We start from the raw sequence: 25,044 nt of genomic DNA, 5'->3' as shown, positions 1-25,044 counted from the left end.
TCACACCTGCGCCTGATAAAGATCCTGGGTGCACACCCTAATGAAATGTGCTGCACATGCCTATGGTTTTCAACATTTTATGAGTGTGGCATTCTTTCTTTCTGCCTGGGACCAAATATTCCTCTGAGTACCCAGGTTCTAGGGGAAGGTAAATGCAAATTCCCTAAACCTGGTTATGCAAAAAATCCAGCTTTTGAAGCGATGCCCTGAGGAGTGGGCTCATCATACGTTACATGAGTCCAAGATCAAAGGCCCAAGCTGTAAAAAGGAAAGACTGAACTATTCATGGTTGTTCTGGATCTGAATCAGAGACAGCTATGAACTTGTAACCATGGAGAAAAACCAGTTGTGGGTTTTGAAAGATTGATACCTTCCAGTGTGCTTGTTGGAGTTGGAGTGATCTCTGATAAGATTTTTAGCATGTGTGCAAGTTCTTTGTGTTTTTAATATGTTTTCTCTGTAACGCTTCCACCTTAAGAATAAAATGTGTTTACTTAAAAAGAGCTTTGTGGTAACTTATAACCACAGGTAATACACAGGAGAGAAAGCAAAGCACAAATGCTGGCCTTTTGGGCAGTGTAACTTGCTGGGCATATCACAGTGTAGGCAGGGAACTTTGCAGTCTGGAAAAATCCTGGTCAGGAGGGAGAGAGACATGGTTGTCTGCCCAAGAGAGGTGATGGCTGCGGAGCCGGAGCCTAGAGCGGTGTCCTTAGTGTACCACAAGGAGGAATACAGGCACGGTTGCCCTTAATGGGGACATTTGCAAAAGGAAAAACCTGCATATTAAGTTGAGCAAACACTGATGGATTAATTTTCTGTTTGACTACACTTAACTGAGCTTAGTGAAAGTAAAAATCTCCTATTATCAAACCCATATAGTTATGCTCGTTTGTCTACCAAACATAATTTAAATATCATACGTTAGAGCAGTGTTTCGCAACCAATGTGCCGCGATGTGCCGTCGGACCTGAGCAGGTATGCCAAGGAATTTTTTTGAAAAACTACTTGAAGAGTTCTGAATTGGGTCAGGAATATTCGTGAGTTCATTTGGAGACTATATGGTGGTGTGTCTCAAAATAATTAAAAGTATCAAGGTGTGCCATGGCAGAGAAAAGTTTGGGAACCACTGCATTAGTGCCTCGAACAATATGAAAAATGACCAGATGAATCTTTTTTACAGCATTAGATTTATGAATTCTTGTATTTCTCTGCTTTTCCTTATTCAGTCTCTTAACAAAAGCCTAATAAAGACATAGGGCAATATAAATCCCTGATGTAACTCTATTGAAATTACACAAGGGATGAATTTGGCCCATAGCAACCAAAATCCCAGAAAAGGACATCCTTTAAAATATTAGTGAGCCATATTGTGCCATGTTTGTTTCAATAACCTCTCATTTTGAAGCAAGCCCTACAATATATTTGTTGATTCAAGAAGTGATACCAGTGGTAGCTGTAATGCAGAAATAGTTGTCATTTTTTTCAATAATTCTCTTGTCTCTTATTCTTATCTAGTATATGGTGTCAAGCAAGAGCCATTAATGCTGACGGCTATGACAAAAGTGGAAAAAATACATGTGCCAGAGGAGAAATGTTTGCCCGAAGAATTCCAGGTGCCTGCTGTTGAGATGATGATTAAGTTTGCTGAAAAATGTGTGAAAATATGGAGTTAATGAAAGACAGCTCTTGTTTAAAGGCATTGGGAATTGCTCGACAATAAATATGTACATGATCCTTTTATTTAGAATACGGTTAGGTGAACTTCAGAGTTCTTCTTGGAGTTGTCATGGGGTTCACTCACTGCTAGGGCGCCTCCTTGTGGCCACATCTGGGATTAGCTCTGGAATGGTTTGATATCCCCTTCTTCAGTTGCTCACCCCGTGGTCTCTCTCTCTCTCTCTCAACTCAAGTGACACCCTCTTTGTGACTTGCCCTCTTCATGTCCCAGCCCTCCATCCAGGTCACTGTTTAGTCCTTCTCTTCTGGGATATCAAAGTCCCACTGGACAAACTATCTCAGGAAGTCTTCTGGTCCACTACCAAGTCTGTGCTACTTTCCCAGTTGCCAGTATGGCAACCCAGGCCCAGCTACTACTCCAGGTTCCAGTTCAGGGACACTGTGCCCACCAGCAATCACATTTTGCTCAAGCACTGACTCTGTTGCTGTTTCTCTGGGTTCTTTCCTACCTCACTAGACAGTGATCTCAGTCTCCTCACTACAGAGCCCCCTCTTACCACCAGCTTCCTCTCTTATAAGCCTATCCCTGCTTCTCCCCCAGCTGGGCTTCATCAGTCATTAGGCCTCATCAGTCCCTGGCTTTCCTCCAGAGACAGCCTATAAGGTTAATTGGCCTATTCTACCTGTTCAGGCCTACTGTGGGGTAGACAACCCAGAGGTCACAAAACTAGTTTGTGGCTGTCAGCCTCTTCCCCCAAATGATGTAAGTCCATTGTTTTCTAAAAACGAGTCAGCTGAAAAATGGCCTTTCTATCTATAGGGAAACATGTGCTGTGTATTCAAGAGAGAATAGCATCCACACCCCTCACAAAACTAGCAAAAGGGATTGCTCTTTCTATGAAATATGTGTACCACTCCAAATTCTGGGCAGCCTCTGTTGCAGTCAGTTGAGTTGAGGGCAAAATTTGGCCCACCGTATTTATTTTTGTAAATAGACTGTCTCTCACCTCCCCTTTTTTGTTCCGTTAGTCCTCTGCTTCAGTCTCTGTTTTTGTCTTTTGCTCTGCCTGCTCTATTACCCTCCCCCATGTCCCCTCTTTTGCATGTATTGTGCACTATTTGCTCCACATATTGAGGTTTGGCCTAAGCAGAACATGAACCCAATAGACTTCATTACAAGCTGAACTTTCTAGAATGCAATTTCAAGTGATTGGAAATTAGGCAAAACAAGTCTGCGACTCTCTAATTTACAGAGACATGCCAGTAACCCTGTGTCATGGAATAAAGACTTGATGAGGGAGGTTATTTTGGTGGTGATTTTAGGGCAGCATCTTTTCCCCACTGTCTCAAATAAGTCATTTTATAGCAGTTTTTTGCTGTAGAGGTTGAAGTTGAAGTCATTACCAAAATGCTCAAAACAAGAAGGCTCTGGGTTTCGGACAGTACTTTGATTTAAGGCTGGCAATGTTGTAAGTGTATAATGATTCTTCATAAAATCTGCTCTTGAATATCAGGGAAAGAATAATGAAGTGCCTAGATCCAAAACTGTCTCCCCCATGACATTCTGACAGCTTGAAGTGCAGAACAGTGCTATTAATCCAGAATACATGCAAAAAGGAGATGTTAACAGGCAGACAAGCAATCTGCTAGGTTTTTCAAATTTCGTTATGGCCCAGAGAGATTGGTGAGGAGTAGTAGTGGCAGAAAGCAAGATCCTGTTTTCCCATGGAGAATTGAGGTGGAAAACAAAAAGGCTTTTAATTAGCCTCCTTACATATGTTTATCAGACACCATGCTTAAAGCTCTTGACACTTTGAATGCTAACATGGATGATGGTGCTTGGGTTTCTGAGTTAATCAAATCCTTCTGAACTTTACCTGTGTAGCCATGAACTATCTACAGCTCAAAGTGAATAATGGACTTAGTCAAGAAAATAAGATGAGTAGGTTCTCTTCTTTCATAATATGTTTTTAACCTTTGTGCTAAGAACGGCAGTGACAATAAGAAATCTATAAGGGTAGAATGCAGGTGGAACCAATAACATGGGGGATCAAAGGCTGTCAGAAGCCACACCCTAGTTAAGGTTGTAACTGAATTTTCCTTATAAATCAGATTTTGGCCCATTCCCTTCTAAAATCCAAAAGCTAGTAGGTCAGGACTGGGGAAAAGGTTGAATTTTTCTCCTGCATTTGAAGTTAATGGTTCCTGATAGCCTAGAAATGGAGATGTTCAGCAGAGTTGACAAAGCTTTCCAACTTTTTACCACTTTGCACCAAGAAACAATATGAAAAGGGAGGAAAAATGAGGAAAATTTGAATGAAAATTCGTTTGTGAAAATGTTGTAGTTTTCCACATTTATCCAACCATTCTAGATAAAATTTAGCTCACTGGACTCGTCTACTTGAGATCTAGTGCAGCAGACCAAAGATTACTTGATTGAACTCCAACTTCAAAAGATATTTTAAATAGCAGTATCAAGATGGCTCATTGGCTTTGACAGACTTAAAAGGACTGTTGGAGATGTAAGCATACTTTTTCTTTCTTTTCTTTTAATCCCCCCACCTTCCCATTTTTAAATGAAAGTCTCTACCCTTTCTCTTGAAGAGACAGGCTTCACAGTGTAAACCAGTTACTAGGAAACTGGTTAGTAGAAAAAAGAGATTCCCCTCCTCCACCAAAACTGAAGTTAATTAGGCAAGCTATTTATAAATAAAGTGTCCCCCACCTATTTTCCTCTCTTTTTTAAAGATTGGTGGTCACCGCAGTTCTGCCAGGTCCTTGCTTGAGATCAGAAAGTGGGAGGCAATTAAAATGGAAGGGTCCTAATTCATCGGTTCAAGGGGAGGGGTGAATGTTGCTGCCTTCTGCTGTTCATCCTCTGCCCCCTGCCCCTGCCAAGTCCCTGCTAATCCTAGTACCCCCTTCTGTAGACCTCCTAAGGTATTGACTTCCTATGAATCTTAAAAGGCCCAGTGGAAGTGGGTGGGATCAAGAGAGCATGGAGCTTGGAGGGGAAGTGGGGCACGAAGAGAGGTGGGGTAGCAGAACAGACATGAGGAAGGAGAGCAGAAGAAACATTGAAGAAGGGGCCAGAATAGGGGTATTTCAACTGTGCTGCAGGCCATAAGTTTCTTCATGCCCCTTCCGTGCAAGCTGTACTTTGTACACCCCACCCGCTCTCTGAAAGCGTTAAGTTGCTTGTTGCAAATGCTCTTCTTCAGAGGATCAAATCACTTAAATTTAGATCACCTGGCACATGCTTGATCTTACATCTCTATATGTAGTAACCCTGGTTCTGAGGCTAATGCAGAAAGGTCGTAAGCTTTGTTACCCTGCAAGGTCTGTAGGGCTGTAGCAGCTTTCCATCTGCTGAACTCATAAATCCAAGATGCTTTACTTTAAACTATTAATCTGTGTGTCTTCTTTAGGGAATTACCCTAAGCATTCTAATGTCTCACTTCAACAGAATCAGAATGCTCTATGTACTTTCTGGAAAGTCAACTCCTAACACTGAATGAAATAATTGTAGATATGATCATTTCCAGAAAATGGAGCTTGAGGTGTTTTACCCTGATGTGTTCTTAAGACATTACCATTCCTCTCTTATCTCTGCTTTTTTTCTGGTTGAAGTGTTGCTATTTTATTAGGTGGTTCCTGCTCTCCACAATAGTGCTAGTGCTCCCTCTGCTGCTGTGCAAAACTTCCTCAAGCAGCAGCAGCAGCAGCAGAGTGAAAGGATGTTTACATTTGTTTCATTGCTGCCCATTGGGCTCTGAAGAGCATTCGTAAAACTGAGCAGAATTTGGTCAACTTCACTTTGCTGCAGCTTAGAGAAACAGATGCATTGGAGCTGTTTGTGTGCAGATACAAGAAGTCAGCACAGCATCAGTTTGTATCCAGAAGGTTATGTTCCGAGCCATAAGGGCTAAAAAAAATTTATTTTTCAAATTAAAACTTAATTTCTGCTGAAATTGATGGCTTAGCACTACTTTCCCAACACCTGGAAAATGTCCTACTTGCCACTGGCAGTTAGATAAGGGATTTTAAGTTCTGGTAAAAGCATGATTTGTTCCTTTCTTTACAGACAAGGCCATATTTGATAAAAATAGCGGTAAAGAAAGGTTCTTACCCTCCTAGATAAAGATTGAAAGTCATATTAGCATCTGTAGTAGCAACACTGAGGAAACCAACTGGGATGATGTCAATTTAGTTAATATCTAGCAATTTTTCTATACAGAAGAGGGGGGAACATAATATATACTTCGTTAGATACTGAATTTGACTGGTTGGTCTTTTACTCTCTAAAATTTGAGCTAGAAGTTAAACTTCTGCTTTTTGTTTGTTTGTTTTTCATAAGCCAACTGGAAAAGTTATTTCTGAAGATCTGATGCGCCAACCCCTGGTCCATGTGGAAAGGATTGAGCTTCTCAGAAATGTGTGCAGAGATGCAGCGTTGAAAAATCTCTCTCATACTACCATTTCCAAGTTTGTCTTGGACCGAATATTTGTGTGTGACAAGCACAAGATCCTGTTCTGTCAGACTCCGAAAGTGGGCAACACTCAATGGAAAAAAGTCTTGATTGTTTTAAATGGTACCTACTTGCTTTAATGAGTGTAGGGTTTTTGTCTGATGGGGAAAGGGCAGAATCACTAGAATAAGGGAAGCATTAAAACTAATTTCTTAACACTCTTCTCTACAAACTGATACTTACCAATCATTCATTCCTTGCAGTTCCTTTTAGTCCTTTTTAAATGTCTCCTTTTTTAAAATAAAAAATCTACATTATTTCTGCTAGAATAAATATCATTGTTGCTTTCCTCAGAAGTGATTTATCTGAGGCATTGAGGAATGACTTCAAACATATGGTGAATTTATTCTCACTGTAGGCAGGGCTCCATGTGAGTAAAATTTTTAAACAAGTGAATCATAAAGTGTCACAATCCCCTAAACCAAGGTAATTTAAAACCTGTGACTTGAACCCAATAGCAAAAGGAACAATTGTGATTTCAAGTGTCTAGCCATAAGAAAAAGTTTCATTTTTAAATAGTACTGTAAGATTCCCAGGGCGTGAAGCAGTAATTTCTATTTTGACAGCAATTCTCAGTTTTCATTTTGGCAGCTACTGCAGGTCTGTAACACTGGGATTTTGTATATACATTATTAATGAGCCATGGCATGAGTTATGAAGAATCAATCATACACTTAAGGGTGCAAGATTGTAGCCTGGTCAGTGAAAATAAATTGTAGAATGACTTAAAACAAGAGAAAAGGAACAGTGTTGTGATTTGTGTTAAAATAACATTCTGACAGATGCATGTTCTCTCTCGCTTTCGCTGTGTATGTATAAATGTCTTACTATATGTTTGAAGTATTATGATATGCGAACAAAAATAATTAACCTCATCAGGGCTATATCTCAAAGTGCACCTTGCACAGTTAAAGTAAAAGCAGACTTGAGCAAATGGTTTAACATGGTCACTGGTGTTGCCACTGAGTTCATTTTGAGAAAAAATGTAGATGAATACAGCATACGCTCGATAACATGGCTTGACAACAGTACAATATAAGATCTAGACTGCTGAATATGTAGCTCTTCTGAGTGACTGCTCAAGCAACATGTAACAGAGTCCAAAAGTCCAGCACTGCAAAAAAGACAAGGTTAATAATTAATTATGAAAAAAACAAATCTAATGAGAACCACAGTTATGCCTAACTCAAGCATTACAGTTGAAGACAAAGGAATACAGAAGATGAGCCCATTCATGTATCTTGTGCAAGCCAATGAGGATGTCCAAAAAGAAATAATGTCACAAATTGGCAAGATAGCAGCTGCATTCCCCATCTTAAACAAGATTTGATAATAGAGAAATCTGCCACTTACAGACCGAACTATTTAGCTTTAACTCAAATGTTATTTCTACCTTAACATATGGATGTGAAAGCTGGAAATCCACCAAAGGTACAGATAGAGGACTAAATGATTTTGAAAGTAAATGCCTCATGCAAATACAAGATATTAAATTAAATGAATTATAATAAATCTGAGATTCATCAGAAATGTCAATTACTCTTTATCTCCAGAGTTGTCTGGAAAAGATAATGAAAATGTCTGGGAGATGCGTTAAGAATGAAGCCAAAGCATCTGCCACTGGGCGGCTACAGGAACACGTAAAAGAGGCTGAAGGAAAGATTGTCTCCACAGTACTAAGTACTAAAAGAGGGAAAACATATGGGACTCACAGGACACGCAAAGAGTGGCTCAGGATAGACAGAGATGGTGGAGCCTTGTTTGGGCCCTAGGTGATGTTTGACAGTGCACGAAGGATTCAGATTCAGATGTGCTTATTACAAAGCTTTACTGAATATAAGTAATAGGATTGATAATTAGATATGTAGAGCCTTTTACTCCAGTTTACTGGTTCAAATCCAGGCCAGCTTGATAGTGATAGAAAGTTGTTACAATTTGAGTATCAGTGGTCTACGTAAGATGAGTTTGGTGGTCTTGTTCCAGTTCCCATGGGGCAATTGTCTGCTAACAAACACCTCTCCCCCCCACCCCCATTTGGCACTAGTCACATTCTCATTGGGCAGTCTCAGCAGACATGCCTAATGACAGAGTGTGTATCCTTAAGGTCACCTTTGCAGATCAGGTTGACACACACTCCTAGGGTAGTATGGAATAATTTACACTGCCATGGCCTGTGCTGTATGTTAGCTATGAATGAATAGAGGATTCAGTCTCCTAGGCTATCATGTCTGGCACTTTTTGCCAGCACTAAATTCACACAAGAAAAGGAGATCAACAAGAAGCCTTAATTATAAAACAGGCAAGACTGAGGACATTAAGATTCCAAGCCATGTCATTTACTCACTGCAGCCTTATCCACACTAGTCTTTTTTCCTGAAACACTTCTTACGTTTACTTAACACCAGCGTGGTTCCAGCAGTGGGAGTGCTAGTGTGTAGATGGCACCGGTGGCTTTCATAGAGACTGGCTGATTTTGATGCTGCTGCACTTGTCCCCGTGCAAAGGGATGCATGTGTGTGAAGCCTTCTGTCCATGTGAAATCCCAGTGAGTTCTATGGTGCTCTGTACTGGCACATTACTTTGCATGACTGGGTCTTAAAATAGCCGTACGACCCTCTGCTGTATCCTCGTGTGCTTATAGAACGACTGATAAACAAACACTTGGATGTTTGCCATTCTGGTTTTATTGTTATTTATTTTACTCTTATATAACACAGAAGGATCTGAAATTTGGTAGTTTTCAGTGTAGTATTTCATTTAATTAAAAAAAGACCCAAACAAAGAAAGTTTGCGTGGAGCCTGACAGTGAAGTGTTTCGAGTTAATGTGGTTCAGGTAGATGCTTATACTGTTTTCTAATTGCTGGAAACAAAACCAAAATAGCCATTCCCTGCTGCAGAACTAAGCTTCAAAGCTTTCCAGTTAGCTTATATTGGGAGGAAGGTTGTGGGAAGGAAGGGGAGAGCTGACAGATAAGGCTTGTTTAATATGCATCATTGAGAGAGTTGAATGCTGGTCTGGTTTAGACAAGAGTTGTCATGTAACAAGTCTCCAAATCTCTATTCTATTGAATATTAACAGCCGTTAGCATTGCAGTCAGACTCTTCCCTTATTTAACAACTTTTGTACCTAGTAACCATAGATACTAATGCCATAGAAGAGAGAAAAACCAAATAAAAACACCACTATGAGACACCCTTCCCCACCTCTTTTAAAGGTAATCTTTTCTGTTTGTCTTCTTTATCTAGGAGCATTTTCTTCCATAGAAGAGATCCCAGAGAACATTGTACATGACCATGAGAAGAACGGCCTGCCACGTTTATCTTCGTTCAGTGACTCTGAAATTCAAAAACGGTATGTGATTTTCCAGGGAGAGAGGTAGGTTTCTGAACAAAAGAGGGAAATTAGAAGGATCACACATTAAAATGAAGATTGAAGCAAAGAGATCCGTTTCTGTTACACTGGTGTTATCACTGGTGTAACTACTGATTCCATTCATGTTGGTGTTACCATCTCCTATTGATTTCAAAGGAGTAACACCAGCATTACTGGTGAAATGGAGTGGAGGATCACACTCAGTCTGTGTGTGTTTAGGATTTCTCTGGTTCATGTCATTTATATTAACCCACAAGTGTTCAGGGTGCTTTACATAAAAGATAGACACAGATTCTTTCTCAGAAAAACTTACTATCTAAGGGCCGGATTGTGCCACCCTTATTCACATCAACAAGTGGCTTACTCCATAAGTAATGCCATTGAAATTAGCTGGGCCCTGAGAAGGGTTGAGGAAGAGGGAGGATGAGAGACAAAATGATTGTGGTTACTTGGGAGACTTGTGCCTGGACGGTTACAAAAATGTAGTTTTTTGTTGGGTATAAGACTAAGGGTTTTATAAGCCACCATGAAGAATTGGTTTTGAGAAGGGATAGTTCCCTAACAGAAAGGTGACACCCTCATTTGAGGCTGGGTCCAAAACCTGTTGAAGTCAGTGGAATGATTCCCATTGCTTTTAATGGCCTTTGAATCAGGTCCTTGAAATGCGTACTCTCTAGAGTAATCATGGATAAGATCTCCATAGAAACTTTACCACATGTCTTAGAGAACATGGATTCAGCTATTTTTCTCCAATGAGCAACCCTTCTTGATAGGTGACCATTTGTAAATTCTGTTTGTTAAAACAAGTAAAACATTTTATTTCAAGTGTTGTTGGTTGTGATATTTAGAGAGAGATGAAAAGTGGGCTACTTCTTACAAGTCATATTCTTGATGTTTCAGAGGTGATATTTCACCTCAGTTATGTAGGTCTTCACTACATAGTTCACTTTTTCTTCCTGTTTAATCCCTGCCCTTCTGTTTTCCTTTAGACTGAATTTATACTTCAAGTTTTTTATTGTAAGAGATCCGTTTGAAAGACTTATTTCTGCATTTAAGGACAAGTTTGTCCACAATCCTCGATTTGAACCTTGGTACAGGCATGAAATTGCTCCTGGCATTATTCAGAAATATAGGAAGAATCGCACAGAGACCAGAGGACTGCAGTTTGAGGACTTTGTGCGCTATTTGGGGGACCCTAACCACCGATGGCTAGATGTTCAGTTTGGTGATCACATAATTCATTGGGTAACATACGTGGAACTTTGTGCCCCATGTGAAATAATGTACAGTGTGATTGGACACCATGAAACCCTAGAGGATGATGCTCCATATATCTTGAAAGAAGCAGGAATAGACCATCTGGTATCATATCCCACAATTCCACCGGGAATAACGGTATACAACAAAACAAAGATAAAGCGTTATTTCTCAGGAATTAGCAAGAGAGATATAAGGCGGCTGTATGCCCGCTTTGAAGGAGACTTTAAACTCTTTGGATATAGGGAGCCAGATTTCTTGCTAAACTGATGCCTAGAAACTGTGAAGACGTGTCTATCAGATTAAACTAAAGCATATGAATACCAGCTGCAGCACTGACAGAACTGAGATTGACAGTACTGTATCGTTGTTTACTAGCTCTTTGACATTGCTCCATTTTTCAGTGGAATATTTGTCACATGAACAATTAGGGGTTCCTAACTGTTAGCCACTGACTGTGTTTTTTTAAACATATGACATTGCAATATGTTATTGTGAATGAAATCTGTGTCATCCAAGATATAGACTGTCACTTATCCCCTCTTCCCGAAGGAAAAAGAGGAAGAAGCAATAGGCTATAAAAGAACATCAAATAGAATGCAATGTAAAACATTGGAAAGCATTTGTAAAGATGCCAGTTTTGCTGTAGGTTAGCTTTGTGAATGGTAAGAGGACTTGATGCTTACAAAAAGAGAGATGGAGTCTCTCATGGGCTATGAAAACTAGAGACTGACATAGGACCAAAAACAGATGATGCACTAGAGAAGCAAACGGCGTCCAGATTCTACCCTGTGGCTGCTATAATCGTTGTGCTGAGCTAATGCTGTTTTTTGCGACACACATAAAATGAGTCTAACTTGAAAGAATCTTCAGTCCTGTCCAAAAAGGACGGATTCCAGAGGCCATTTGTTTGTATTTTGTATCATGGAGTTATCTGGTCTATCAGGCCACATCATTATTCCTTTTTTTGATTGTTAACTTCCAAGTTTGCATGTTGCCTGAAAACTTGAGGTGGAGCATAGATCCCAGTGAGAAACTTAGAAGGACTGTTGTGAAAACCTTGAGAAAAACTAATTAAAAAGTGAAGATGAATTGTATTTGCAAGAGCAAATATAGAAGCCAAGACCTGCATTTTAACTTGGTTTATTTTCTAATGTTGCAGGCTGTTACAAATATTAAATAAGCTATGAAAACAAGAAAGCATATGAACATAAAAGTTGCCATAATTAATTGGGCCAATGGTCCATCCACTCCAGTATGCTGCTTCCAGCAGTGATCAGTATCTGGTGCTTCAAAGAAAAATAAATCCCCTCCCAAAATGGATCTCCCCAATTCTGAATGGGAAAATTCATTCTCGACTGTTCCAAATGATCAGCTGGCATAAAGTTCTAAATCAAAGATGTCCGAACTTATTGCCATCAGCTTTGGCAATTTGCCAGGAGTGCAAGAGCTACACTTAACTTGTGTATAAATTTTAAAATCAAATTTAAATTAACACAATCATAGCATGTGCCTGTGCGTGCACTGTTTCTGTTTGATTAAGAGAAGTCTTTTTGTTTTGAGTTCACCAGCAATAAAAACCTGTGGTTGATCAGCTTTGCCCTCACCCTACAGTAAATGGCAGAGGGAAGGCCACAGCTGCATTTTAGGATTCACAGAGTCATATTTGGCTGTTGAGCTGCATTTTTGGCATCTCCTAAAGGATGAATTTTGAATATAATAGTGTCTTAACTTGCATGGCCAGAATCATTAATGATGGCCGTAAAGTTATGGAGTCTCTCGTTCTAAATCCAGCCACAGTATTTGTCTGGATAGCCTCCTATGGCAGGGCAAAGGAAATATCTTACACTTGTGAACTTGAAAAAAGAAAATTAGTGCTAAAACAGACACAGGTTGCTGTCCACAAAAAGAAAATCCTGTAGTAGCTGGATGTAATTCCAGTAGCATCTTGACAGACTGATTGGTGTAAGGGAGAATTATTTACTGGTCATTGTTAACAAAAGGACAGTCTAAGATGGCAAAGCTTAAAGTGCTCTTGTTTTTCTTGAAAAAGCAGCAGTTACAATGTCCTAGATTTGTTACTTCTTAACTGATGATTAAAGGATGGAACAGCTCAGTTATTTTTATAGGAAGTCTTAACAAAGTATATTGTTTAATGCATTTCAGAGCTAATGATCTGACTGATCACCTCTCTGTGGAATCAAAATGTAACAGGTGAATAATGTACAGTGAATTAAGGCCTTAAAGTTTAGTCTTAATAAAGGTGAAGTAAAATACCCTTTACAGTCTGGGATTGGAATGCTCGTTACTTTTTTCTCAATTTGTAAGTGAAATATACCAAAACAATATGCCTCTGAGCTATTTTTTCCATGTGGAAATCTTCATTCATTTGTGGTTAAAAGTATTTCAGGGATAATTGTGGATGAATGTTACCGAAACTACTTAACACTCAAGCCATATCTATACTAGAAAATTGGGTCAACGCAAGTATGTTGGTGTAAAGCCACCTCAGAGAGTATTACAGAGAACCTTCATGGAAGTTTCATTGAGATATTAATTCCTTAATGATCTGGAAGATGGGGTAGACTGCACCCTCAGCAAGTTTGTGGATGACACTAAGCTTGGGGGAGTGATAGATACCCTGGAAAGTAGGGATAGGATACAGAAGGACCTAAACAAACTGGAGGATTGGGCCAAAAGAAATCTAATGAGGTTCAACAAAGAAAAGTGCAGAGTCCTCCACTTGGGAAGGAAGAATCCCATGCACAGCTATAGACTGGGGACCGACGAGCTAGGCAGCAGTTCTGCAGAAAAGGACCTGGGGGTAATAGTGAATAAAAAGCTGGATATGAGTCAGCAGTGTGCCCTGGTTGTCAAGAAGGCTAATAGCATATTGGGCTGCATTAGTAGGAGCATTGCCAGCAGGTTGCGGGAAGTGATTATTCCCCTCTATTCGGCATTGGTAAGGCCGCATTTAGAGTATTGTGTCCAGTTTTGGGCCCCCCACTACAAAAAGGATGTAGACAAATTGGAGAGAGTCTAGCGGAGGGCAACAAAAATGATTAGGAGGCTGGAGCACAGGACTTATGAGGAGAGGCTAAGGAAACTGGGCTTGTTTAGTCTGTGAAAGAGAAGAATGAGGGGGGATTTGATAACATCCTTTAACTACCTGAAAGGGAGTTCCAGGGAGGATGGGGCTAGGCTGTTCTCAGTGGTGGCAGATGACAGAACAAGGAGCAACGGTCTCAAGTTGCAGTTGGGGAGGTCTAGGTTGGACATTAGGAAAAAGTTTTTCACTAGGAGGGTGGTGAAGCACTGGAATGGGTTACCTAGGGAGGTGGTGGAATCTCCATCTTTAGAGGTTTTTAAGCTGAGGCTTGACAAAGCCCTGGCTGGGATGATATAGCTGAGGTTAGTCCTGCTTTGAGCAGGGTGTTGGACTAGATGACCTCCTGAGGTCCCTTCCAACTCTAATATTCTATGATTCTATGTCACGAGGATTCATTGGTATCAGAGACAGAAGGAACCCCAGGCTAAAATGAGAGGCCCAGGCCAAAATGGTGAAATATACGCAGGAGGAAGAGAGGAGAGGCAGATGAATGGGAGAGTGGAGCAAGAGGGCCTGTAACATGGGGAGGAGTAGGCCACACAAGTCACACAAAGAACCTATAAAGCAAGGAGGGGCCTCCCATCCCAGCTCCTTTGAGATTTGTCATTGAAATAGTTTCTGTATTGGTAACTGCACATACCGAGTTCCACTTCTCTTGCACCAGAGGAAACTGCTAGTGGCCTCTAGACCTCTCTCATATACCAGATTCCCTTTATATGAAATGAGCCAAGTAGGTTAGGGGGCCTCAAAGAATCTTCTTAATGACCCTCCTCAAAACAGTAAGGCCAGGCCTGTTCTCATAATGAACATAGTTGACAGGATTGGTTAATTGTAGGTGGAGGGAGGGAATTGTATATTGGGTTAAGGACCAGTTCTCATGTAAGCTGATGCCCCTTTACGCCACCCTGTCAGTATGAAGGGGTCTTAAAGTAGGCATAAAATTAACGTAAATTCACTTTAAGGCCCCTTTACATTGCCAGAGTGGTATAAAGGGGCCTTAGCATAAAGAATAATTGGTCCGTAAAGGTTTAATTTAGCTGAACGTCTAAGGCACCTGGATAACTCCTCCCTGCACACACACCATCCCCATAGGTCAACAGATTTACAGCTGGCCTGCAACTACTGAGACAGCCAGGGGATAAGAGAAGTGTGCTGAGGGTGGAAAATTCAGTGAGTGTGTGTTCTGTGCCACTGCTGTGGGGACAGTTGCAGAACTGCAGTTTCCTATTAGTGATCAAATGCACCGTGTGACTGTTCAGAATGCTGTGCTGGCTGAGGAACCGAGAATGCCTCCCCTCTGGAAGAGAAGTGAGTCTGCCTCCTTGAAGTTTTCACCATACTTCGGTGCTGCCTTGTGCAGAACTTCATTGGGGTTTTTTTAATAGTCTTGTGTTTAGCTTTAGGATGCCACATTGCTTTCCCTTTGTCATCCGTTGCAATTGCTTGAGGTGCCATCAGCCCATTGCCACCAGAGCAGCTGTACAGCTATCAATGCACTGTAGTATGCCTTGTAATAAGTGAAGTGCCCCTGGAGGGCAAGCAGCAGTACACTTCCAGTTGAACAGCTGATGGCAACAGCCTGACATTACCCGCAGGAAATATGACAGCTGACCGAAATGGTGCTGTGCAGTGCTAAGGTAACACTTACAAATCATTTCCCCTTACTATCAAGGAAGGCAAGAGTGCAGGATAAAGGAATGTACATTTGCCTGGAGTCACAACAAGCAACGACCTTGACGTTCCAGACAGCACTGAAAACCGCACCTGCTAGTCACTCTAAAACCCCCTATCAAGTAACTAACATTCCTTTGAAACAACTGCAAGTTATGCACCTACCGTGATTTAACAAATAAGGATATTCTTGTAGATCTTTCTGTTTCTCCAGTCTGTAACCTTTTTATGTTTCTCAATTCTTTCTCTCCCTCCCTGGCAGCATAGGATGATAAGCTGTGACATAGACTCACCAATCCTGCCTTACAAAAATAGGACAGGATAGTAGGCAGCCACTTTCCTGATTGCGAGTTTTTATAGCGTGATCACTCCAAAGTTCAGAGTGTAGAATATGGGGACAGAATTGCTATAGATTGCAGATGACTTACTATGGGTGTGGGGATCTTGGTGATGTGACATTTACTGCTTTTAAATATTTCATCAGCCTTTAATGCTATAAATCTTGCTAAATTCATAATTATTGCATTCTTGTCCCTCGGTGTGTTCAGTACTTCTGCTCTTACCAGTTAGGTGGTTTCTGATAACATTTCTTAGCAAGTTACATTTGGAATCTGACATGCTGTAAAGTCTCTATCTGGATTCAGTTGTTTTGCTCTCAATTTGCACTCAAGGGGCTTTGCAGAGTAGGATTAGTATCATTTGCATTGAATTTCCATCTTTATAATGTTACTAAACCAATGAATGCCACTGTTCTTTTTTTTTTTTTTTTAAATATAGAGTTACTTACAAAGTGCAGTATAAAAAGGCAGCTACCACACAGGCCTTGTCTACGCTACAAAGATAAGTCGACCTATGTTAGTTCAACTTACAGCCACTGCATTAATTACTTCAGTGGCTGATGTCCACACTACCCTCCTTGGGTAAGTGGTGTGTATCTTCACCAGCAGCACTTCCACCGACCTAAGAGGGGCAGTGTGGAGAGCTGAGAGCCCAGTCTCTCAGCTCCGCTGGCAGATCCTTGCTGGGAGCCCATCTGTGGGGTCCCCCCCCACACACTTCTTGTTCCCGCTGGGAGCCAGGGGAATCCTCCTGGGGCTTTTCACCTCTGGGGAGCGGGGTCCAGCTGCCCTGGCTTCTCCTCCACTCTCTGCCAGAATCAATTTCATGGCTTGTCATGTTTCAAGGACAATGCATGCTTGTCAATTTCATGTCTCAGCTGTGAAATTGAGACAGCTGCCCTGGCTCCTGGAAGGGAACACCCAGAGAAGCCTTCCAGTACTTCTCCCCTTCCAGCTGCTGGCGGGTGGATCCAGTCAGCTCTTCTGGGGAGGAGGGAGTAGCTGGGCTCTGGCTGCCCAGTTTTCTTGTCAATTTCAGGGCTATCTTGGAGCCTGAAATTGACAAGAATGACAGCCCACAGCCAATGTAAGAATGCAGTGTCTACACTGATACCTGGTCACCCTATCTATGTTGACATAAGCCTTACACTTCTCATTGAGGTGGTTTTATTATGTCGGCATAGCAGGGGAGTTACATCGGTGGGAGGAGCATTTCAGTGTGTACACCTCTATGGTTTTGTCTACAAAAGCTGACTTTTATCAACAAAACTCTGTAGTGTAGCCCAGCCCACAGTCTGCTAAGATAGCTCTGTGGAAAAGCCAGGACCCCAAAGGCACTATTCCTCCTTTTTTTATACTTCTGTTCCCTTCACTAACATCCTGCGTTAGTACATTGTCAGTCTAACTTTCATTTGTAAAGCACCTCAAGGCAGGATTTTGGAATCAAATTCAGCAGTGAGAAATGGTGAAAATTCCATGTTGGTCATGAGCAGTAAGGGGGTTGAGGGCAGGGGTTGTAAGATTAAATAGTTCCACACCACGTCCTCCATACGCACCTTTTATCTTACATTCTTCTGTTGGTTGCTCTCCAGCCACAAACCCACCCTTCTGTCCCCTTGGTAGATAAAGTTACACCCACATACTCTCCTGCCATCTTGGAAGTTGATCTTTGTCTTTCTATTTGCCTCTAGCTTGTTGTGCACCCTAATGGCATTATAGAAAAATAACAAATCCTCACAGTTACGAATTGAGCAAAGATGTTATTTTCTTGCTTTGTGATTTTGAAAATGACTCCTGAATCCTATAGATGTGGGTGAGTCATGGCTTTCTACACCTTCTTGTTATTTCATGCATTCTCATCAACTGAAAACAAAACAAGCAGCATTTCATTGCTCTGTCTACTCTGAAATAGTATCCAGTACAAAAGCAGATTCTTCAATTGAATTCAGCGTGTGGAAGAAGGCAGAGACAATAATCGTCAGTGTCTCTTTATCCCTGGCACGATTTACCATATACATTGCCCTATTTAATAAAATCTTTGTCCGCCTCCAGGAGGTCAGACCTCACAAAATTAACTAGAACCGCCTCTTGCCACCACTGAAGTCTCCAACTCAAGGGTAGCTGCACTAAGCTGGATGGCTTGGCCATTGTATTTGGACTCCCCATATCTAGGGCATTGCTTTTTCATGTGTTCAAGGGATCCACATAAGATACACATTCTTGGGCTGTCCCGTTGGGATGCGGTCCAATAATTAGAGTTGCCATGTGGTGACCAGTACTGGGGTGAGGGCGCTTGGTCCACTCACCTTCCTCCTTTTTCCCAGGAACAGATCAGGCACCGCTTTTTACACAGGACTTTTGCCCTTCTCTTTGGGACCTGCATTCCATGGACGGTCTTGCAGGCGCAAGTCAGCAGCCTCTTCCACAGTTGCTGCGGACCTTTTCCACACTGCTGGCCTCACCTTATCAGAACAGACATCAAAGAACTGCTCTTGAGCAAATAACTCTATCAGCTGGCCATAAGTTTCTGACCCTTTACTTTTTATTCATTTTCTCAAACAGTCCCCCATTTTATGAACATAGTCCTGGTGATTTAACATGTCAAGATTTCTGAGGTTTCTAAACTTTTCTCCAGAGGCACATCGCCCAATCTGAAACCTTTTTAACACAGCCCCCTTTCGACAGATCATACAGCATAGCATTATTTACACCCATATCATTGAACACTTGTAAGGCTTTACCAGTCAGTTTGGGAAGCAAGATAGCCATTCTCTGATCGTCAGGGATTTGGTGTATCCTGAATATACTTTTGAAAGTGGTTGAATATTCTTCAACATACTCCATCTCCATGTGGCTTGGGCAGTTTGTCCCAGCTGGGTGATCCTGGGGAGAGCTAACCATGGGCTGAGAGTTCTGTTTGTGTATTTCCAGATTTTTAAGCTCATGTTCCCCTTTCCATCTCCCTTTCTTGGGTTTCTGCTATCTGGGTTTCGCTCCTCTGCTTCCAGCTCTTTTCCTTGGGATAGGATCTCCTTTTCTCGGGCTAGGATTTCCCTTTCCTGGGTTCACGCTGCTTTTTCCCAGCTTTATGATTTCCATCTTGGCCTATTCTAACAGCACGGCTGCCCCAGTGGGGCCTGTGCCAGGCTGGTTCCCTAAGCCTGTGTCCCCCTCGACCTCAGGTGCGTTCGATGGATCAGTCCATTCTCCCTGATGTTTATAATATTCCATGAGTAAAGCTTTCCTCTCCTCTCCTGTTTTTTGTGTAGTTTCCAAATCCCAGACTGCGCACCGTTTTTCCAGCTGTGATTCGGTATGTTTAACATGTGTCTCTGGCTCACTCATCCTGTCCTTTCCTTTGTTCTATCTCCCTTACCTGAAATAAACACACAGAGAATAACATACTGTACCCCTTTTCCTTTACCTGTTTCCAACCTTCTCACTTTTGAATCTCTCTGTATTTATATTAGCTGGTATATCAGTGTCTGGAGCAAGACCCTTGGCCAAACAGCACCTGGGGCTGTAGATCCTGCTGTCTATGTCACAGTGATGCTTCCTGGGGGTACTGAGCATTGAGAGGCACCTCACTACCATCTGCCCTTGTCTCTGACAGCTCCCAAAATCCACCAGCACTCCCCCCTAGGCCTCACAGGCCCCCCGTCTCTCTGCAGGTCAATGACGGGTGCACTCCAGCCTTTGAGGCCCCCAAGTGTCTCCCTGGAGTGTCCAGCCCCTATTCCACTGGACATCTGCAGTATTCACAGATTCGCTGCTTCCAAAGAACCAGTGCACCGAGGCTTACCAATTCCATCTCAGATCGCCGCTCCGCTGAACACACAACACTCAGATATGTTTATAGTGAAATCAAGTATAAGTTTATTTAACAAAGCACAGAGATTCATGTAATAACAGATAGAAGTACTGGAAATAAATGGTTATATATCAAATAAAATCGTAACATACATTCTAGAGCCTAGATTTCATTAACTAGATACACTCAGATCTTGTACCGTATTTGTCACCTAAAGTCTCACCACATCTTACAATCAGGTTTGGCTGTAATCCTCTTTTCATGAGACAGACATGTTACCAGCTTGTCTCCTTAGTGAAGGAACCATGGTGTTCCTCTGCCGCTCAAGATATGCAAGTTCCATCCTTTATCTTCATTCATAAATAGGCCACCCGCCTGCTGTTTTGTTTCTTCCTGTAGATTTTCTCTTGTAGATTTTGCAGCCTTTCGACTGGCACCTGCCTCAGTCTGCAACTAGGCCTCCATTGTGAGACAGACAATACACAATGCACAAATAACCAAACAGGGAGATGAGCATCTATTACCACCTGTCTGAAAGGAATATGTCTGAGGTATGTCACCTCCTGGTGACCTGTCTTACCTCCAAGACTTTAAGAACATAATTTTCAGTAATAGATACATAACTTCTTAAGTATTATTCATGCATACATTCCACAAAGATTATGATAATGAGAGGACTACTGGCTCTCAGTAGAAACCTGAAGGCCACCCTTTGGTGAACAATTTTGCATATATCTGACTGAAGGGGTCCCTGTAAAACCCTATGCATCCGTGTGCCAGCTGGCACCAAGGGGTCCCTGGGTCACGAATGGTGATTTAAGCAGGCTGGAATTTCATATATTACTGAAATACATCTCTGTGCAGAGCAAGATTCTGCAGAAAGTTTTAATACTTTTTTGTGGTTTTAGAGTTAGACTGATAGATTATTTGAAATGTCATTCTGCTGGAAGACTACTACTTCTCCTGCATTGCCATTACCTCCATGTAAAAAGCTGTTGTCTGATTTCATGTTCGCTAAAAAAAAATTCACGTAACAAGATGTTGATTTTAAAATTGTAATCCTCTTAGCGGTGTATTGCTAGTAAAAAGTACAGTATGGAAGACTTGCACTCTGCATGCCCATTTGTTCGAAGGTAAGTTTATTTATGCAGCTTGATACTCTCTATTCTGGGGTCTATTTTCTGTAGCTTCTAGTTGGAAGTGACTTTGATGATTAAATGTTTTGTATGAATTCTTAAGGTTTATAAGTCATAAAAAGAAGAGGTTTTACACACTAAAGAGACACCCAGAGCACAATGAAAGGACAATGAGTCCTCCTTGATGGGTAGAGAATGTTCTCTCTGAGCTTCTCTTTATCTCAGACTAATTATATTTCAGCCAGATCCTCTCTGCATAATGAAAGAAAACCACATTTTCTACAAAGCCAAGTGTGCAGGTATGTTTCTTCAATATTTCATTTGTTTATTTGATAGTTTCTGATGCACTTTCAGAGAACCCAGGAGTCTGTTTTGCTACTCTTGAACAGTTTGTTAACAAAAAGAGACAAAAGAAAAACAAGTATTAAGATAGGGGAATTTTGTCAGGATGGGAGAGTATACACAGGTGGCTAGCTGAAGTGCCAAAAGATTGAATGGCAATCTTGTATCAAGCTTTCCAAAGCCACTGGCTTTCTCTCCCATTAGCCCTTGCTTGGGTAACCTTTTCCCCTCCAAGAAAACCACCTCAAAAAGCAAATACCTGAAGCAGCAGCTTTCTCTGCTGTAAATTCACCCATTTCTGACTGCTTTGTAAGTAAACATTCCTTTAGTGCCAACATGGAATCTTTCTCCTCAACAGATCTCTCAAAGTTTGTTTTAGTTTTTCTTCAGTCCCTTTAATTGACAGGCTTTCCGCTTCCCTCAGATATGAGCTTTGTGAGTTAATTTCCTCTTTGGAAGGTGGTCCCTACCACTACCAATTCCCCTTCCTGCTCCTACGGGCCCATTTCCCTTTCCCTTCCTTACCAAAGGGGTCTGAGGTAGTAGTAGAGGCAAACCACAAGATTCAGATTCAGATCTAGATTCAATGCCTATCTGAGCACATTGGGTGTGGTGTCACTGAGTTCTGATCATAGTAAGAACTCCATTTCACTGGAGACTTCTGAAAACATTGTGTCTTCTGCGAACCATCTTAGAACACCAATAAAAAAAAAAAGCATGCACGCAGTTCAGGCAGCTAATGCTTACTGCTCTTCTTTGGTGCAGGTTACTTTGAATGCTTGTTTTTGTATTTTAATTTTGTAGGGCCATATCAATGATACTAGGGATGCATTGCAGTCACTGCCACCATTTAACATGAGAGGCCATGAGTTCATCAGCCACCTTCACATGTAGTCAAGGGCTTTCTTTTTAACTCGCATGATGGCGAGCGAGCATGGGAAATCTTGCTGTGTGCTTAGCTTGGGAAATAAGTCTTTCCCTAATTCTTGTAGCTAGCCTCTAGAGTGCTCACCTCACACACAATGACCTCTCTGAAGGCACCGCAGTTTAGGCCTGGATCCATCAAAACATTGCATAACCTGCCTAATACTAATAATAATCTCTTTTTAAAAGCTTGTTGACCCTTTCCCAGAGTGTGGTCAGCTGACAGCAGATGTAGCTGGGCGTGTAGCATAGGACTTAGTGATCACCGGCCCCACTTCCTTTGGGTCACATAATGAGCTTACACAGCCTGTGTACATGGCTGCATCTCATCCTCCCTGCATTCTGTGCCATGTGGACTGCTGGGTGCCACAGAGCAGCTACAGCAGGAGAGAGCGCGCCTCTGCTCAGTGCACTTCCTGCTCCCACAGAGGGGGCTGCAGACAAGGCACTGAGGATGGAGGGAGAGGTGGCATATCCTCCCACCTTCTTATAGCAACAGGCCTAATAGAGGTTGTGCCACAGTCTGGATTCGGTGTGACCATTTATAATATTATTTAACACCAATATGACAAAACTGCAATGATTCTTACAAGCATGCCAGGTACCATTGGAAAGGTTATAATTTGCTAAGTATGATAATATTGTTTATGTGTATGTATCATCTTTGTACTGTAAGTTATGGATCTGTGAGATATACGTCTGTATCCAAACACCTGTGCTGTGCTACTGGGTTACACCCCCCAGACAGATTAGTGTCAGCATTGATGACTCATCGAGGGCCAACACCTGTACAGTGAGCCCATGGAGAGAAGCCAGGGCTGCAACTATGAGTCATCAGGACATATAGGGACATGCCTGTGGTCAGGGAGGCTACAAGTGCTTTTCCCTGCCCATGTGCTGTGAGCTTGTGTTTGAAACAAGCTACATGGCAGACCAGACACTATAAAATGCAGCTGCACCATCTCCATCTTGTCTTCATTCCTGCTTCCTACCTCTGGATTAACTATTCTACACCTAAAGCTGTGAAACAAAGGACTGAGACCCATCCAGGTACTGGGTGTACACCAGAGGAGTTGTACAAGCCGGCAAACTCCACAATTCCGCTGAGATTCTGATACATACAAATGACTGTAAAATCCATATATATCTGATTTCTTTGACCATTTCACATCTCTCTTCTTATTTGTTTCTTTCCTTTTATAACAAACCTTTAGTTTAGTTACTAAAGGATTGGCTGGCAGCGGGGTATTTTGGGTAAGATCCAAATTTATATTGATCTGATAATGTGGCCGACCCTTGGGGGATCAGAACATTTCGATAAAGGGAATAGAATTTAAATAACTTATCTCTTTACTGGACCCTGTTGCTGATTGGGAGCAAGAGACTGAAATGCAATAAAGAGGGATATTTATTTCTTGTTGTAGCTTCTTGATATTGTAAGCTGATTTTTAGTTGCTTGACTATAGTTACTCCATTTTTGCAGCTTCTTTGTTTATAAGGCAAGGCCGTTCCACTCTGTGCACAGATCATGGAAAGTTCTTAGGAATGCAGAAAGAAATAAGCCTCGGCTGGATTCAACAAGCTATGCAACCTTGATAGATAAGCTGTAGTTAGCTGCAAAACATCTGTAAAAGTATCTTATGAATAATGTATGCCAAATAATATAAACCAATAGTTATAGAAAAAATAGGTTTGTGCCCTTGTAAAGGGGATATGTATGGTCTTGTCATAAAAGTTTAAGTAGCAATAAGGTATAAAACTGTCTGTAATCCTTTGTTCGGGTTCTTTTTCCACTGTCCACTTGTGAGCTTAGGAATTGACTTCTGCAGAATAAACTCTTTTGGAGACTGTCCAGCCTAAAATCCTGTGTGGGTCTCTTATCAGTGCAGAGTAACAAACCACACTTAAAGTCTTTTTCCAACAATAACCAGTGTGGGAAATCAGGAGCACTCTTTGTGGTTGGTCAGGGAATCTAACCTCAGTGTTACGCACCAGTTCCGGGAAAATCTGCTCTCCTTTTGCAGCCTGCCTTGAGCTTGTCATTTTCAGGTTGGCTACCCTAAGCATAGACGGTCTCAAAGGCCACAATCAATTTCAGGACACTGAGATTAAAACCTGAGTGAACAACAGGAAGGTCATCTCTGGCAGTCAGTGACCAGTTGGACAACCTGAGGGCCTGAGTTGCTGGTGAGGTTTTGCCCGTGTTAAAAAAATATCTTACAAACATTTCATTGAGAAGATCTAGTGCCCCATGATTTAAAACAGGGACTTGAAATTTGGAGGGGGCAGTCACCCGGGTGTCAGAGATGTGCCTTATGCCGTTCTTGGGTGGGAGGGAATACCCAAATCTGGCCAAGTTATAAACCTTTAAAAACTTTCAATTTGCATCTGCTTAGCAGAGACAGAGTTTGGCAGCTAAATTTTCCAAAGAGAACATAACTGGTCATGCTGTAGCCGGGGGATGCAGGAGCTTAGCAGGGCACCTCCTGCAATTGTTTCTCCTCATTGTTATGGCCTATTGTGACACTGGACACCACATCTGACAGCAGGGAACTTGTCTTTCCTGTGCTCTGATGCTCTCACTGCTGGCGCTCAGGAAGCCTGGAGGAGGAATCAGCCTGATTGGAATGCAGCAAGGACAAGAGCCAGACCGGGGGTGGGGAAGATGAGGAGGGGTGTGTGTGGCAGCAATGCTGTGAGGGGACTGGGAACTGGGGTGGTTGAGAGAGGCTTAAACTGACAGTATGATGGAAATAGGGAGTGGCTGGAAAAGGAGACTGGGATGAGGAGCTGGCATAAAAAGGAGACTGGGATTCTGACGGGGACACTGAGGGGAAGACATAGATTTGTTGGGCAAAAAGACGGGCTGTGAG

General features: G+C 41.8%; 1 protein-coding gene across 3 annotated transcripts in view; it reads left to right on the top strand.

Annotated features, from left to right (window-relative positions):
- CHST10 (carbohydrate sulfotransferase 10) overlaps positions 1-13,120 on the top strand; it is a 29,129-nt gene extending 16,009 nt beyond the window's left edge. For all 3 annotated transcript variants that reach the window (XM_067563562.1, XM_067563560.1, XM_067563561.1), the window contains 4 exons: positions 1,519-1,616; positions 6,038-6,272; positions 9,457-9,562; positions 10,573-13,120. In XM_067563562.1, the coding sequence (XP_067419663.1) occupies positions 1,519-1,616; positions 6,038-6,272; positions 9,457-9,562; positions 10,573-11,110 (977 nt within the window). In that variant the 3' untranslated portion in view covers positions 11,111-13,120. The remainder of the gene's footprint in view (positions 1-1,518; positions 1,617-6,037; positions 6,273-9,456; positions 9,563-10,572) is intronic.
- Positions 13,121-25,044: the final 11,924 nt, after the last annotated feature.

The sequence above is a fragment of the Emydura macquarii genome, unplaced genomic scaffold (genome assembly GCF_026122565.2).
Source record: "Emydura macquarii macquarii isolate MOO-44397 ecotype Brisbane River unplaced genomic scaffold, CSIRO-AGI_Emac_v2 contig_2531, whole genome shotgun sequence".
In the NCBI taxonomy this organism is placed as follows: domain Eukaryota; kingdom Metazoa; phylum Chordata; order Testudines; family Chelidae; genus Emydura; species Emydura macquarii.
The sequence above is the reverse complement of the archived record's forward strand: the minus strand, read 5'-3'. Positions and strand labels throughout refer to the sequence as shown.